At 47.5% G+C, this 16390-nt stretch overlaps 2 protein-coding genes and 1 long non-coding RNA gene across 6 annotated transcripts; 2 read left to right on the plus strand and 1 right to left on the minus strand.

Annotated features, from left to right (window-relative positions):
* LOC112877318 (vacuolar protein-sorting-associated protein 37 homolog 1-like) lies at window positions 1–3920 on the minus strand. 4 transcript variants are annotated; one of them, XM_025941601.1, is made up of 8 exons: window positions 3711–3920; window positions 3058–3096; window positions 2397–2615; window positions 1698–1785; window positions 1112–1151; window positions 930–976; window positions 582–702; window positions 1–400 (listed from the first exon to the last, which is right to left on the minus strand). In XM_025941601.1, exons 2-8 carry the CDS (start codon window positions 3081–3083, stop codon window positions 240–242), a joined length of 702 nt encoding a protein of 233 aa, XP_025797386.1. In that variant the 5' UTR covers window positions 3084–3096; window positions 3711–3920; the 3' UTR covers window positions 1–239. The 4 variants fall into 4 exon arrangements, with proteins under 4 accessions (XP_025797386.1, XP_025797412.1, XP_025797394.1 ...); XM_025941627.1 differs by having other exon boundaries at window positions 2397–2612; window positions 3058–3101; XM_025941609.1 differs by having other exon boundaries at window positions 3058–3101; window positions 3711–3917.
* Window positions 3921–7462: 3542 nt separating this feature from the next.
* On the plus strand, window positions 7463–9988 carry LOC112884374 (protein MEI2-like 7). Its single transcript, XM_025949754.1, has 4 exons — window positions 7463–8109; window positions 8213–8320; window positions 9469–9610; window positions 9788–9988. Exons 1-4 carry the CDS (start codon window positions 7463–7465, stop codon window positions 9986–9988), a joined length of 1098 nt encoding a protein of 365 aa, XP_025805539.1.
* A 2456-nt stretch (window positions 9989–12444) lies between these two features.
* On the plus strand, window positions 12445–16390 carry LOC112878913. The gene is made up of 2 exons (XR_003225897.1): window positions 12445–12693; window positions 15763–16390. It is a non-coding gene; the product is annotated as an uncharacterized LOC112878913 (long non-coding RNA).

Genomic DNA, 16390 nt, shown 5'->3' on the forward strand with positions numbered 1-16390 from the left:
TAAGGCAAATGGGTTTTGATTACCGCGCGTAAATCCAACCTGGTCACTCGGCAGGTAAAACGCTTCAGATATAACTATACATGCAGTCTCCATTTGATGTTTGGCAAGCCCTACAACACGCACGCTGCACTCAAAAACAGGGCCAAGCAGAGTGTAGGAAAAGAATGGGCGAGCAGGTATACAACAAAGTTGCCGCCATCGTCTGTCCGGCAAGACAGCCTACGTACAGATGTCGGGTGTCAGCGGAGTGATGTCTGGCCGGCGAGATGAAGCAGCGCCTGCTTGTGGTAGGCGGTGCGGAGCTTCTTGTACTTCTGCACAAAGGTAGGCAGGTCGATGTCCTTCTCCAGGAACTTCTGGTGCAGCTCCTCGGACTCCTCGTCCAGCTTTGCCATTGATGCTGAGTAAACAACAATGTGATGAGTATACGACATAACATCTTATAAAGATCTTGGAAGTAGCATGATCCTAGCATGACTAGCAAACATGTGCAAGCGATGCACCGTCTAATGTACATTACAATCAGTTACGAATCAGAAAGTAACAAAACTCAGATACAGCCTATTGTTCAAAGTGCTTACTTTGGAGCTTGTCGAGCAGCGCAGCAGGGGAATAGGACCTCATAATATCATCCTTCTGCCTCTCCAAATCAGTTAACCTATCTTGAGCAGCAGCCAGTTCTGTGGTTCTTATTATTGTGCACTGTACAAATCATAAACACAACTGAAATGTCAGCAAAGAAATGCTGAAGTGCTGAGAAAAAAAAAAAGAACAAAACTAGTAGCAGGCTTCAAATTAACAGTTTGAAATGGTTGTCGCATCATGGTATAAATAAAGTTCAAACTATCAATGATGATTTGTTTTAATAGTGAATAGCATGGCTACAGTGTTAACCATCTTTCTCCACGACACATGCTACAGTGCTTCACCTGATTACGGAGCTCCAAAATCCGCTGCTCCTTTTCTAAATTTTCCCCTGTAGTTTACAATACCAAAGAGCAAGTAATAATAAGTTACATATATCTTATTTGAAGCTCAGCAAATCAAAGAGCACCAAGTCAGGAAATACACCGAAATACCATTCTTTCTATAAACAGAATGTATAACTCACTTGCAAGTTGCGCTGTCTCCTTTCTAAGCTCGTCACGTACCTGAACATTAAGAAAGAGCACCAAGTCAGCATACACAAGACTCTTCAGGAATTTTCTATGTGGGTATGCCAGAGATAAGGCCTTGAGATAAAACAATCTAATATAGATAAACAGCAGTCAACACCACAATATAAATAGTTGCAGAAAAATCACCAACACATGGATGAGGGGGGCAGAGGAAAAATATAAGGTGTTAGAACACTAGGAGGACCTACGAATACGTAAAGCTTTCAATCATATTGTATACTAGGAGATACAGATTGTAAAGAAAAAATGATGTGGAAAAAGAGAGTAGCATGCAAGAGTTTGCAACTCCGACATCGTTAACTGATCATGAAGATTTGAAAATTATTTTCTATAATCAGTGGTGTGTGGATAACCAACACCAATGAGGATAAGCACTCTTAGGAATCCACTAGTTGTTGGAACCACTGAACGAAACAGAATTAAAAAAAAAATAGTGTTATATCCAGAAAGGATCTCAACGTCCTCTGGTGATGTCAGCATCACAAGTATAAAAAAAGTGGCACGTGCAACAGAGCTTACATTGTTCTGGGTTTTAACTTGATCGAGTGAATTAAAGAATGCATTATATGCCTCTTTGTCTTTCAATAGCCTCTGTAACTCCTCAATACTGCACAAAAGGATTTGATTAAGAAGATGCAAGATAAACAGGGTTGTTGACTCCAGTCAAATAATGCATCATCAGTAAATTGCATATTGTGCAAATTAAACAAGTTTCCATCATATATAATTCAGGACCACAGCACAGAAAATCAACCATGCATAAATGGGTCTCCAAATTCTACAGCACTTATCAACTAGTTCTCCAACTTAAACCAATTGTCATAATTTAGAAGAACAGTTTATATCCCTACAGGCTGACTGACACTAGTTATTCAACCTTGCCTTAACATATATACAACATACTAAAGGATTTTCCAGTCTTGCACATGTCCATCCAAATGTGCGGTGCCAATCTGTGATATAATAGCGTAAGTTGAAGGGTCATGCCCTATAATTATGTTAAGGTATCAAAATTAGAGAAGTCACATGGCATAGATCTAGACACAGTTTTGCTAAATCTCCCAGTTTGGGGATAACCGTAAAAACATATATTCTACCAAAGGTAACAAAGTATGTCAATTGCAATCCATATTCGATAATAAATATAAGAAATGAGGCAGTGCTGTATGCAAGAAAGATAGAAGTAGATTATGAAAGAAAATAAGGATATATATGAACCTCTTATCTTTCAAACGAGCAATTATCCCTGCAGCCTCAGCAGGAGATGGTTGCCCACGGGATGAAGACTGAGGATGATCTGAAGCTCTTTGATGTGGGCTAGCACTAGAAGAGGTAGGTGTCGATGGACGTGAAGATGAGCCTACCACCGACGGAGGGTACCAAGATTGCGTAGGTATGTCCTGGAAATTTGGGTCTGTTTGCTGCTGCTGAGAGCTGTTACAAGCACATTCAGCAGAGCCAATGGCAATAAGCAAGAGAAGCAAAATTTTCAGGCAGTGAGCAAGACTGCAAGAGAGCAAAGTTTTCAGAACTGCTTAATACATATTTCATTCATGCTATCCTTAATCATTCAGTACAACTGTATAAGATGCATCCATAGGAAATGACGCAAATAGCAATTAGGTAAATTTTCTTTGGTTAAAAATGAACTTTTTGGAGTAAAACAGCGCAATTAAATAACTTCTTAAATGTCTGTAGGGTTGTACAGAAAGAACTAGGTACTAAAGTATTGTAATCAGACAACTTATTTGAAACTAAGAGGTTCTAACAGGTAACCAGATGTATACAGGAACATGTTAAACCTAGCTAATTTAGGCACATAAACAAGAAGCCAGGGCTCATAAAACATAGAGCGGCAATTTCAATGAGACCAGCGTACCCGAAGAGAGGAATTCTCCAGCTCATCGTATAGAGAAATCTGCACTGATAGAGAGAAGGTTACATGTCAATCAATAAACTGATCAGTGGTGCAATCTGAAATGTTTGAACCCTTATGATTCATGAAAATCGAAGTGAATGCCTAAATGGATATTCCGATGCAAATAACACACCAGTTGAAATTAATGTTTGTTAGATAATAATCAGTTGCATCATCAAAAACAATCATTTCATTAAATATCAACCACGCTGAATTTTGTCCATTATAAAAAAAAAATGCCATGATCAGTTGATCACTAGCAGATACAGAAACGGACATCTGCTCTTCAGGCGGTCACTTCTACCATCAAATTGCCTAGGTGCGCTATACTGGACACGTGAGCCCATCATTCCAGATGTCATGTGCAGCGGTGGTGTGTTACAGGGTTAACATGGGCCAGTTGCTAATCCAGTCAAATCTCAGCCGGAGAGAAAAGCCCACGCCACCTCGCCTAGCCACCATCGATCCGCCGCTGCCGCCCTGCCTACCGCCGCTGCCAGACGCTCCTCTAATCCCGCCGGCCATGGAGCCCTACCCCAACAACCCCGAACCCGAAACCCTAACCCAGCCACCATCATACGCCTCAATCCGAGAGAGGGATGAGGAGGACCCACCTATTCGCCGGCCGTCTACCACTACAGCCGTACGAGCACGAATCGGAGGAGGAGCGGACGAGGGCGCGGCTGAGCTCGGGGACGGAGAAGAAGCAGCCGCGGCTGCGGTTGCTTCGCGACGGAGGTAGTGCCGTGCGGAGGTGATTTCGGGGCAGGCGGACCAGACGAGACGACGGGGAGAAGAGTCGAAGCGACGCGGTTGCAAGCTCACGCCGCCGCACGCTTGGGCCGGCTGAGCAGAAAGGACTCGCACTTATTTGGGCCGGCGGCACACGAGTTAGGATGTTGTTGGGCCGTAACTCTCGGTGCGACGGCGGACACAAGGCCCGCCGAAAGGGAACACTGCAACGCGGCCAGGCTTAGCTCGGTTGGGTAGCGGCCCTTTGCGGAGTTTTTGTTCGATCCGCTAATTGCAACCTACTGGCCCAACCGGCCCGCAATCGAAGGCCTCGGGAGATTCCGCCCGTTGCTCTGTTTGGTTTGCGGCCTGCGGCGCCGCACCGCGCGCGCATGTGGGGCGGCCGAATCGGCCGCCGCACCTTAGGCAGCGTCCTAGGCCACAAAGCAAACAGCTCTTTAGTCCCACGCAGACAAGCTAGCCCAAGGATATCCAGCTGAAAGGATAACCCGTGTTGCACACCACCGGCGACCACGCGTGCGCATGCACGTTCCATAATCCAACTTATGAATCTAACGTTTGAATCATATGACATATATGCGTGGTTAATTTTTTTTATTCATGGAGTTAGATTTTACTCTCTGTTGACCCTTCCTATTTGCCACAGAGGCATCTGAATTATATGTCCGTAAATAAAGATGCAAAAATATGTAACTCGTGATGCCATATTGTTTCATGCAGTTGTAACAAGGTTCCAGACATATTGTTGAAGAAAATAGACATTTGATATCGTCAAAAACTACTCTCCTATTTCAAATTGCAGTTCGTTCTGGCAAATGTAGGTACATATCTTTTATTATGTATCTAGATAAACACTATATCTAGATACATAGTAAAAATTATATATTTAGATTTGTCAAAACAATCTATATTTTGGAACGGGGGAGTAGGCTTTGTTAAAAGTGCCATTATCAAATGGGGATTGCGCTCTAGAGTGCCATTTCATGGATCTTTAAACACTCCTAGTAGAGCTACACGCATTTTCTTTTTTTTTAGATTTTCAGCGTTACTCCAAACACACGTGGCATACATCGTGCACGGTTCTAAGAGCATCTCCAATAATATCTAAAACAAAATCCAAAAACGTTTTTTGGCAACAAAAGAGAAAATCTCTGCTCCAACGGTGTCCCAATAATTTTTGGCAAGTGTCAAAAACCAGAATTTTAGAAGTTTATTTTTTAGATATTTCTGGAGATGCTCTAGCTGAACTGGCTCCGGTATATGTACAGTAGTCTTTCTCTCACGCGCGCTCACTCGCCATGTCCTTGAGATGGATTTTTTTTTTTTGAATAATTCTTTGAGATGGACATGGACCAAGCTTTTTGCCAGTGCGGACATCCCGCTGGCACACGGATGCAAGTATGTGAGCTCTTATTTATTTCAAAAAAAATTATATGTGCTCTCATTTAAAAGAAAATATATGCAAGTATATGTGTGCTTGCACAGCCGAGGCCGCGCGCGGTGTACGACGGTCACAAGGTCAGTTCGCCAGAGTCTCCTGCGGAGGATCTCAGTAGTCAGTAGGATCGGAGCGATCATGGATCGCGTGGACGTACGTATGTGTCGCCGATGACGCGCCGCCAGGTCTTGTCATCCCTCCTCGGGCAAGCCCGGCACGCCGCCGCCGCCGAGCTCCTGCTACCCCGGCCACGGCCCACGCCCAAGCGCCGGCCGGCCGGTCACCCCCGCACCCTCCTCGGCGACGTCCTCCGGCGATGCCTGCCTGCCCGCCGCCCGCCGGCGACAGGGGTGGCCGCGCCGGCCTGGCACGCGATAATAATGCCGCCAAAAAAGCGCAGCTCTCTTGTGCAGCAGCGTCGCACACTCGCACGGTCGGTCGTCCGTCCGACCATCCGGAGCCTGTGCACGCCTTCCCCTTTCCCTTTTCCGTGCACCGGCACCTCGTCCTCTCTCGATGCTCTTTGCATCCACCGGCAGGCGATGGCCGATGGGGAGGAGATTAGGAGAAGGCTGCCGTGGTGCTTTGGAGTTTGGACAGTAGCGAAGCACGTTGCCACCAGCTGCCCCCTGCTTCTTTCCACTGCACCGAGCACCGATCTGATCCTGCCGATCGACCTCTGCTTGCTCTTGCTCCCTCAGCACAGTGCAGTGCTGTACTAGTACTACTGCCCACTTCACACACACACAAAAAAAAGTGGCCGTCTGCTAGCATGTCTCGTACGTGCGTGTCTTCAGCTTTGTGAGGCGAGGCAACAATGTGTGTTCAAGGCGTTCAGCCATGGCTGGCTGGTTTGTCCTGCTGCGGCAATGACCTATCCTGTGGTTATTGCTAGTACAAAATCACACACAAAGCTTCTATCAACAAGACTGCAACTTAACTTTGCATTGCGTACGTGCATTGCAACGTCCGTATTACCCCCGGTGTACCAGCAGGATCTTTGCACATTGCACTACCTGCATGCAGCTCAAGCTGGTGGTGTGATGTCCTTCAGAGAGGGGACCAAAACTCCGTGAGCAAACAGAAACGGTGCTTACTCTTCTGCTTCAGGGTGTTTTGTACCCCTTACTTTTCTGCCCTCCCCATTTTTATCTTCTATAATCTAATTATGGAAAAACTGTTGACGACTTTCCTGAGGAAAAAAAATAATTAGGATACCTTTCACTAGTTTGTTTGGCCTACATTGCATGTCGGAGTTTGATCGTACATAGCTTCAATTCATGTGTAAACCAAGCTACAAAGTTGCAACTGCACACCGGGGAACCAACCGCAACTAGACACGTCTCATGGAAACTCACAAGGTGCAAATCAGCGATCGTTAGGTGCACCTTCAATCCTGCTCAGTTTAAATATTTGTGCTACTTTTTAAAAATAGGATCTCATTTTAGAGAAGTAGCATAAATATTTGAACTAGAGAGGATCGGAGGTGCACCTAAAATTATCAACTTGCACCCCAAATATAAGGAAACAATTTGGCGAAACATAAAAAATCCATGCATAAACTACCAAAAAATATATTATTTTAATGGGCACTGCTAGCGCCTGGATGCCCGATCAGAATTTTTTCATCGGACGGTCCGTCGCAACATTGATAAATAACAATTGCAATATCAAGAAAATATGTATACAAATGACTCTGATATCCGATTCGAGGATGGAAAATTTCCACTGCAACATTAACATCATATTTCATGCAACATCCACGCAACATTAAAAAATAATAATTGCAACATCAATACTTATCTCATATGCAATATAGATCGAAAGGTCCGATTTTTTCTGCGTGGACTCTCTAATCCCAGCATTGCCGTATTTTAATATCTTAACAACTATAATTTCCAGTTACTATATGATTTGTTAAGATAATTTGGGACATCCACACACCCCACACCGAATTCATGAGTCAATCGAACTCAAACCTGAACAGCAGAGCAGCCCTCCCATGCACGCGGGTCCCACCTGCAGTGAGACAACACGGCACCCAAGCGGCCAAGCCATCAGGCACACCCCCAACCCAGCCGTGTTCCTCTATAAATCCGGCCGGCCGGCCGGCCATGTCTCAGCGAACGCGGCTGTCTCCACTCTCCAACCATCCACCCCCGGGAGAGAGCCACCATGGCTGCCGCGACGAAGCTGAACCCGGCGGCGCCGCCGTTCCCGTTCCCCGACCCCTACGCGATCCACTTCGCCCCGCCGGCGCCGCCGCCGTTCCCGCTCGCCGACGCCGCCTGCCCCCCTCAGTTCCCCTTCGTCACCTACTGCTGCGTCCCAGCCCCTCCCGCCGGCCACATCGGCTTCTGCTTCCCCGTCCAGCCGCCGCCCTCTCCTCAGCCGGGAGTCGGCAAGGGCGGCGTCCCCACGGCGGCGGCGGCCGCGACGCCCGGCCGGCCGCCGCACAAGCTCATTGCGGCATTCTCCGACCTAGGCGGCGCGGGGAAGCGGGAGGACGCGGCCGTGAAGCCGTGGAAGGAACCTGCACGCGCCGCCGCCGCGCCCGCCCTGGCGCCGGCCGCGCCGCGCAAGCCGTGGGTGGCGCGGCGGAAGGAGGAGAGGATCGTGGCCAAGGTCAAGGCGCCACGGTCCAGGAAGGCGGCCGGCCCGCGCGCGTGCAAAGCCGCGCAAGCGCAGCGGGAGAGTTCGCCGACGCCGTTTAGGTACACGACGAGGCGGCTGCGGTGCCTTGGGCCACCGCCGAAGCCGGAGCTCGTGCTAGGCTGGAGCACCACCACCATCATGCTCCGCAACATTCCGAACAAGCTCAGGTACGCGCTTGAGCAGCAGCGATCATCACGAGGGCATCCTGTTCTTGTTCTTGACCTCTCCCCCGTATGACTCTCACTCTCCATTGGTGTATGATGTGTGCAGGAGCAGCGACATGATCTCGTTGCTCGACGAGCACTGCAAGCGCGTGAACAAGAGCGCCGGCGCCGTCGTCGCCGCGTACGACGTCCTATACCTGCCTATGGACTTCAGGTGATAGAGTCTCTAGATCACTAGTAAAAACGCCTGCATTTTCTTGCTGCAATTCTTTGATGAGAAAAGCTACATGAAATTTTCAATGAAAAAAAACTACATGAAATTAAGCTGTAGTGATGAAAAGGTAAAGTCTCAATGAAAAATGGTCTCACATTGTGTTCCTTTTCCTTTTCTTCTTTTGGGACATACAAGAACGCAGGGTTCAGTTGTCCTTGTTCTGTAAAAGGCTAGAAAACAAAGAGACAGAATAAAACCAAAAAAAAACTTTGATAGTAAGGCGGATTAATTTCTTGCAAGGAATACTAGTGCCAAACTAATCTAATGTTTTTCCTGTGAATTGCACACGTGTTTAGAACTATTTCCTGCAAGTTTTGGTGCATATTAGTATAGTATTCACTGTAGTTTGAAAGCACACGAGAGCTGTAGGAAAGTTTAAAGAAACTGAAGTTTTAGAGTACTTTCCTTTCCTTTTCCTTCTTCTGTACACACACAAAGGCAGGCTGAGTCTGGACTCTGGAGAAAGCTAAAGAACAAGTAGACAAAACAGCACAAGTGAAATTTGATGCTATAGCATTTTTGTCTGGAGCAGCAAAGTTGATGAAAGCCAGTATCCATGTGTAAGTACTAAGTAGTATGGATATCCTTTATTGTGCACAAATAAATCCGATACATAAAATTTGTGGATTAGTTTCCTACATTTTCTTGTTGACGAGCTTGGCCACTGGCCCCAAGTCTGTAGATTGATTTTCTGGCATTTGCCCGCTGATGAGTTTGGCCAATGGCCACGCACAATGCTGTAGATTTGTCGGGATTTCCTTAGCTGTTAGATTCTGCATTTCTAATTTCTTTGTGACAATTACTCGATAAATGGTTTTCAAGGACACATGAGTGAAAGCTGTAAGAATAAGGTTACGGAAAGTGAGCAGTCAGAGTCCATTCCCCTTTCTTCTTTTGTACACACACAAATGCAGGCTCCTTCAGTCATCCTGCTCCTGGGAAAAGCTGAAGAACAAAGAGACAAAACAACACAAGATGAAACTTGATTCCAACAATTTACTTCTGCTCCTAGTTGTATAAATGAGAATACACATGTGATGTTGTGATGTATGTACCTGTAATCTAACCGAGTTGATAATGATCGGCAGGCGCGAGTGCAACTTCGGCTACGCCTTCATCAACCTCACCTCGCCGGAGGCGGCGCACCGGCTCTACCGCTCCCTCCAGCGGCGCGGCTGGACAGTGCACGGCTCCAAGAAGGTCATCGATATCGTCCGGGCCAAGATACAGGTGAGCACTCGCGAACGCAAGTTGAAGACGCAATGATGAACCGCATGACCACAGGGATGCATGGCAGCTGCAAGCTAGGCCTAGGACTAGGAGTAACTTGTTCTGTTGGGTTGGATTTGATGTGGTGCGGTGTCTTTCATGGTGATTGACGCCGGATGGATGTGGGCGCATGTGCAGGGCAAGGAGGAGCTGGTGCGACACCTCCAGCGGATGAAGCTGCAGTGCGCCGAGGACGAGTTCCTCCCGGCCGTCTTCTCGCCGCCGCGCGACGGGGTCACCGCCGGCACCACCGTCCGGCGCCTCGGCAGGCTCGCCCGGCGTCCGTCGACGACGACGCCGTGCGCAGCGACGCCGGCGCCGACCCCCAAGGAAAGCTAGGTGGTAGCTGCCTAGCTACAGCCAGCGCGGCGCCAACAGTGGAGCCAAGCCCCTTGACATGGTTGTTGGAAGCATGTGCGTTTCTTTGTTCGTGGTAGTGTCAGCGCGGTCAATCCGAAGTCAGGCATGCCTTCCCCTTCCTCTTCCCGTGCAATTGTGCAAAGGACGGACGACGCGCTCCCCGATCGCTGCGCGGCGGCCGGCGACGAGGAGGGGAAGGCTGGGGGACTTTGGACGGTAGCGCTGCGGTCTGATCGCATCGGATCGGATCTCTGTGCCGTAGAGCGTAGCAGTAGCCTAGCTTTGTACCGTAGCGAGCAGCGTGGCAGCATGTCGCGGGGTGTTTGAATGCATTGACTTATTATTATTATTTTTTATTATTTTTAGTCCGTATCATATCGGATGTTATACACTAAAGTAATTATAAAATTAATTGTATAAATAGAGACCGATTCACAAAATAAATTATTAAACTTAATTAATTCATCATTAGTATATATTTACTGTAGCCTAATAGTATTAAATTATGAACTAATTAGATTTACTAGATTTGTCTCGCCAATTAGCATCCATGCAATAGGTTTTATAATTAATCTATATTTAATTTTTCTAAACATCTCGATGTGACTTATTTTTAAGGGTCTCGTGACTTATTTTTAAGGGTCTCATTGTCCCCCATGTCATGTGTAACTGTTGCGTTGTGTGTCTTCAGCTAGGGTTTGGTTAGCAGTAGGCTGTAGGATTCTAGCCTTCCAGGTTGTACAGGGTAGGCAACGTGTGTGTCCCACTTTCGTGCTGCCGGGGCTTCATGGAACTGGGAGAAGCTTGCTGTGATGTTGTAAAAGGTTGTGGCATGCATGCATGGCCACTTGCAAGGTCGGTTGGGTTGCCAGAAGAGAAGAGAGAATCTCTGATTCTCTGGGCGTGTCCGAATCCGTGGCGCCATCAATGCGGGCGGGCGAGGCTCCGGGGTCAAACAGTTGCCACTCCGGTGAAAGCTGAGGGGCTCTCGTCGCGGCCCGGTCGCCGATCTCGCGCGCTGCGGCAGCCGGCAGCAGCGGCATCGGCACCCCTCGGGCAGGAGAATGTTTGTCGCCACGCACCTGGTCGTGTGCTGCGTTGAGTTGCCTGGCGGCCTGTTTCTTGCAGCTGCCTCCTCTCCTCTCTCCCTTCCCCTTGGTTGGATGGATGGCGCACTCGTTGGCTCGTTCATGTGACGATCGGATCGGATCGGATGCGCGCAACGGGAGCAATGCTTCTTGCAGATCGATGGGCAATGGCGCACGCACGAGGCTAGCTAGTGCAGTACTAGAAAAGATCTTTACTCCGCAGAAAAAAATAGAAAAGATTTTTACTCTAAAAAAGGTACTAGAATAGAAAAGATCAAAAGAACTCTTGCCCTGCTTGTCCTCGCGTACGTGTGCAAGTGCGCGACAGCACGGGGGCCAGCGAACCTGCCTGGGTGGCCCTGAGCCAGTGCAAGACTAGTGCAGCCAGGAGCAGGTGGAGACAGCGGCAGGAGGAGGAAGAGGCAGCCTTTGATCCGGGCCCAACATCAGCTGCTTCCCGATACGGCGGATCCGGGAGGGCGCGGCTTGTGGTACTGGCCGGTCGGGTACGTTGCCCGGGCAGGTGGAAACGAGGCGCGCCCGGCACGGCAGGCGGCTTCTCCCTCTGTCCCGCTGCAGCTGAAGCTGAAACTCTACGGCGAAAAGGCTACGGCAGGGTGCGCGTGCGTTGCCGTAGTCTGTGTACTCCGAGTAGGCTGTACCCAGCCTCCGTGCCCCCGCGCGCATGGGCGGGCATGGGTATGGGCACGGGGAAGGAAGGAACGGCATGGCGCGAGTTGAAGGATGGACGGGGAGGGCGGCGATCCGCTGCCGGCGGCGGCGGCCAGATCGATTCCGACGCCTCGGCCGGCAGAGGGTATTTTCAACCGCGCAATCATGGCCCTCGCCTCGCGCGGACCGGGGACGACGTGATTGATCCGTGACCGGCGATCGACTGGACAGTGTCCCGTTCTTTCTTTTCTTTTTTTGCCCCGCAAAAGGGTGCAAGCTGCAAGCAAAGCTCGCTCGCTGCCAGTGCCAGACCCGGCCCGGCCTCGCGATCAGAACGAAGCTGCCAGCACTGGCGCGAGCAGAAAGGTAGGAGTGGCCTTTTGGTTTTGGACGGACGCGCCCCTGCTGATGGCTGATGGGAGAGCTGCTGCGGTGGCGCGAACAAGCATTCGATTCGGGTTCACCTTTCTGCGGCGATCGCGTCGAGTCCCACTCCCAGAGAGCCGTAACGCGCCGGTCAGTCACGGTGGACGACTCCAACAAAACCATCCGAGATCTCAATGCTCCATGGTACTCCAACAAAACCGTTTGGGTCACTCCTTTTTTTTTTTTGCCGAGGAGGGGAAAGATATCAGGCGGCAAGGCCGACCGGATTCCTCCTCGTCTCGCCGACTCGCCGCTCTATCCCTACTCCCCGGCTCCCCCGTACGTACCGTGCCGCCGCCGGCTTGGGTTCGCCCTCCGTACGTCTCCAGGCCGGCGCTACCGGACCACCCCCTCGGCCTCGGCCCTCGGGTGCCCCCACCGGCGGAGAGGACGCGCTGACGCCTGGGGCCTGGTCGCTCCAAGAGGCCGGTCCGGCGCGGCAGCGCCTGGAGGCCTCATCGGCGGCAAGCAACAAGCGAGACTGCACACGGAGTGAAGGTTAGTTTTGGTTTCCCCAATTCCCGATGATCCATCATCCATGTTTGGGTCGAACAGATACACCAATTGGGTTTCGGACAGACGGTTCCATGCCAATTCGTGACAGAATTAAACTGAATCGGCTGAGGTAGGATTCGTTTGGCAAGTTGTTGTGTGATGCCAATAAACATACTACTAGGGTGCAGGGCTGTCGTGCTCTGTTTTTGGCCAATGCATAAATTGTCACGTTCTGAACCAACGCTGTAGTTTCATTTTTTTGACGGCCAATGTTGCAGTTTTTTTGTTTTGCCAATTGCAAGCCTGATTAGATAGGGTGTCCTTGTGGATGGATCTAGCATGTTTGGTATATAAATCGAGTTGGTGGCAGTGAGACATCGCTCCGATCTTAGGCTTTTATTCTTGCTTCCTAAAATACAGGAGGAGGTGTAAGCTGTGGTTGCTGTCCTCAAATGCTTTGCTGATTTAGAATTCAGGTTCAGGATAGACACATGCGAAATGAAAGCCGCTCCAGATTTTTGCAATTCTAAAGCCTTGATATGTGCTAATGCGTAGGCCCAATAAGTAAAGATATATCGTTATGCGGCTTGGTTTGGGTGGTTTAAACATTTAGGAAGTTGACCCTAGGCCGCTTAGGCCTGAAAATTCACCAGCTCCACCACTGGCTGCTACAATTCTCTCTCTCTCTCTCTCTCTCTCTCTCTCTCTCTCTCTCTCTCTCTCTCTGCTTGACTTATTTAGTCGCCTTGCAAGATATTAAAGCTGAAGAAACTTTGCATACATAGTGGACTGAGTATGTTATGGTTTGTGTTGCAACAATTGAGTAACGTAAAAGAGAGTCGAAGAATAAACATCTCAACTGAGATTTCTATAATTCTATCATATTGTCCTTGCTCGCTTCAAATAATCCATGGAACAACACAAATTCGATGTGTATAACAAGTAATAATAGGTGATCCAGCTCGTAATAATTTGATTAATACTATTTGTTTGTCTTTACTGATGCTCGTGCAAAATCTTCCTCACAGAAAGCGGTTAATATAGTAGTATGTCAAAAAGAAAGAGAAGCTCGAAGGCGAAACAGAGGCTGCTGCCCAACAAAAAGAAGCGATCAAGGCTTCAGTTGAGTGATCTACCGATGGTATGAATGTTAGTTTCACAGGATCACTAACTCTAGATAGAACACCAAGAAGTTGATATAAGTTCATGCATATATACCGCCGTTCGACGAATTAGCCATCTAGGCTCATTGAAGTCCTTGTGCCTGCTTGATGCAGGCTAGATGTAGAAGCTTTTGGTGTTGGAGATGTCCTTCCCTAGTGCTTCAATGCTAAGCTTGATTGGTAGCTCTTCAATAGAATGAGAGATCCTATGAGGGCCTCTCCTTATATAGATAGTATTGCACATAGGGGGAACAACCCTAGAAATGTTGAGTTGATTCTAGTGTCTCCAATCAAGACACAAACCAATTTGTGTTTTACAACCTTTAGCACCTTATAGATGTTTTGGGTTGGTTCTAGTGCTTCCCAAAGCATTAAATAATTTTGACTTTGATATCTTTAGCACACAATTGGTTAGGTGTTTTCACACATAGCTTTTCACATGATCAACCCAACATTCTCCCCCTTGATTATGTGTCTTATCTTAACAAACCTATTTCTTAATAAAATAATATACCAAGATATAGGATTACAATAGTCAATTTAGTGCCCGAGGCTAGGTGCCCGTGCAAATGCACAGGGCGGCGTCCCGCCGGCGAAAGGCGACAACATTACCTCCTACGCACGGCAGCGGTCCATGGTAGTAGTTACAGTGCCGCGAGGGGGCCAACCTTGGTGGCAGCCGAGTGCAAACGAGGAGCCAACCAGCACGTGCTTGTGTGGTGGACAACGGGTGACAGCAGCGCCGCAGAACGACGAGGAGGAGCCTAGTTAAGTCTACCACCTTACCTCGATTAGGGTTAGGGTCTACCCAATTTTTAGGGTAGTCTAGGGTTTCCAATCTTAGGGATTTTGCTCAATTAGAACTCATTCCCTCCATCTATGATGCATATCATCTTTGAAACCCTAGGTTTCTTTAAAGTTGCACAAATTTCATGAACTCAAGCATGAATAGAAGTATGAACATGAAGAGCAACAAGAACCCTAACATCTTTACAAGAACAGACATGAACTAGGGCATATTCTAGTGCATAAACTTGATGAACTGCATCTACTTTAGGAGAAACAAAACATACACATGCACTAGAACTTAGAACAAAGATATAAACATAGTATAGTAGCATGAACTTGAGCAACATGACCTAGGGCATGAACTTGAACAAGAACTTCAAGAACAAAAACAAAAACCCTAGGTGCAGAGGGTCCTAACTAGAGATAGCAAGGCTCTGGTGCCATTGTTAGTTTCACAAGATCACTAACTCTAGATAGAACACCAAGAACTTGATATAAGTTCATGCAAACATATCGTCGTTCGACGAGTTAGCCATCTAGGCTCGCTGAAATCCTCATGCCCGCTTGATGTAGGCTAGACGTAGAAGCTTTTGGCGTTGGAGATGTCATTCCCTAGTGCTTCAATGCTAAGCTTGATTGGTAGCTCTTCAATAGAATGAGAGATCCTATGAGGGCCTCTCCTTATATAGATAGCATTGCACATAAGGGGGGACAACCCTAGAAATGTTGAGTTGATTCTAGTGTCTCCAATCAAGACACAAACCAATTTGTGTTTTACAACCTTTAGCACCTTATAGATGTTTTGGGTTGGTTCTAGTGCTTCCCAAAGCATTAAGTCATTTTGACTTTGATATCTTTAGCACACAATTAGTTAGGTGTTTTCACACATAGCTTTTCACATGATCAACCCAACAATGAAATGTCAAGCTGCAACTCAAGTAATAATCATGTATAACACTGCGCTGCCCTTCTCGTACCTCTGCATGACGTACACATTAACACTATGGAACCCAACTACTCTTCTTTCTCTGTGCTTTTTGCCATGTTATATTGTAGAACATCTTTTTTTAATTGTTGAATGGTAAATAAGGAATATGACACCCTTGGTTCTATGCTACAGGATATTTTGCAGTCTATCATATCAAGATTGCCAATAAGACAGGCTGCGAGGACAAGTATATTATCAAACCACTGGAGACATGTTTTTCGTTGCCGCACAAACTTAGAGTTTCTTTTTAAATCACTGTTTTATAAAAAGGGATTTGGGATTCCCCGTTCACACATAAGCGAATATGTTTTTATTCGGAGGGTCGATGCAGTTTTAAGGCAACACCCTGGCGTAGGGGTTGAAAAACTGGAAGTTGAATTTTCACCGTTACACATGAACACGCTGAGCACATTGATAGATGGGTGAAGTTTGCTATTGCATCAAAGACAAAGCAACTGATTCTTGATTTTCAAGTCCAGCATCATGGAAAGGAACCATATACCTTCCCATTTCAGCTTTTTGATGCTACCAATGGTTCCCACTTACAATCTATGAAGCTTGGTTCTATTTCTCTGAAGCACCCTGCAAGTATTAAGTTTTTTCTAAACCTTAAAAAGCTTGAGCCTGTAGACGTGAATATTACTGATGAAGAACTTAAAGTTACTTTGTGTAGCTGCAATGTTTTGGAGTTTATTGGAATTTTCCGTTGTAAAATGCTTACATACTATAAGAAAAATGGCCCTTAAGCCATTATTTGTGA

The sequence above is a fragment of the Panicum hallii genome, chromosome 1 (genome assembly GCF_002211085.1).
Source record: "Panicum hallii strain FIL2 chromosome 1, PHallii_v3.1, whole genome shotgun sequence".
Lineage (NCBI taxonomy): Eukaryota > Viridiplantae > Streptophyta > Magnoliopsida > Poales > Poaceae > Panicum > Panicum hallii.

Coding starts and splice junctions, on each gene's coding strand:
- LOC112884374 (XM_025949754.1), top strand. CDS start 7,463: ATGGCTGCCGCGACGAAGCTGAACCCGGCGGCGCCGCCGTTCCCGTTC. Junction 8,321..9,468: donor TACCTGCCTATGGACTTCAG/GTGATAGAGTCT, acceptor AATGATCGGCAG/GCGCGAGTGCAACTTCGGCT. Junction 9,611..9,787: donor TCGTCCGGGCCAAGATACAG/GTGAGCACTCGC, acceptor GCGCATGTGCAG/GGCAAGGAGGAGCTGGTGCG.
- LOC112877318 (XM_025941601.1), bottom strand. CDS start 3,083: ATGAGCTGGAGAATTCCTCTCTTCGG. Junction 977..1,111: donor GGAGACAGCGCAACTTGCAA/GTGAGTTATACA, acceptor TGTAAACTACAG/GGGAAAATTTAGAAAAGGAG. Junction 703..929: donor TTTTGGAGCTCCGTAATCAG/GTGAAGCACTGT, acceptor TGATTTGTACAG/TGCACAATAATAAGAACCAC.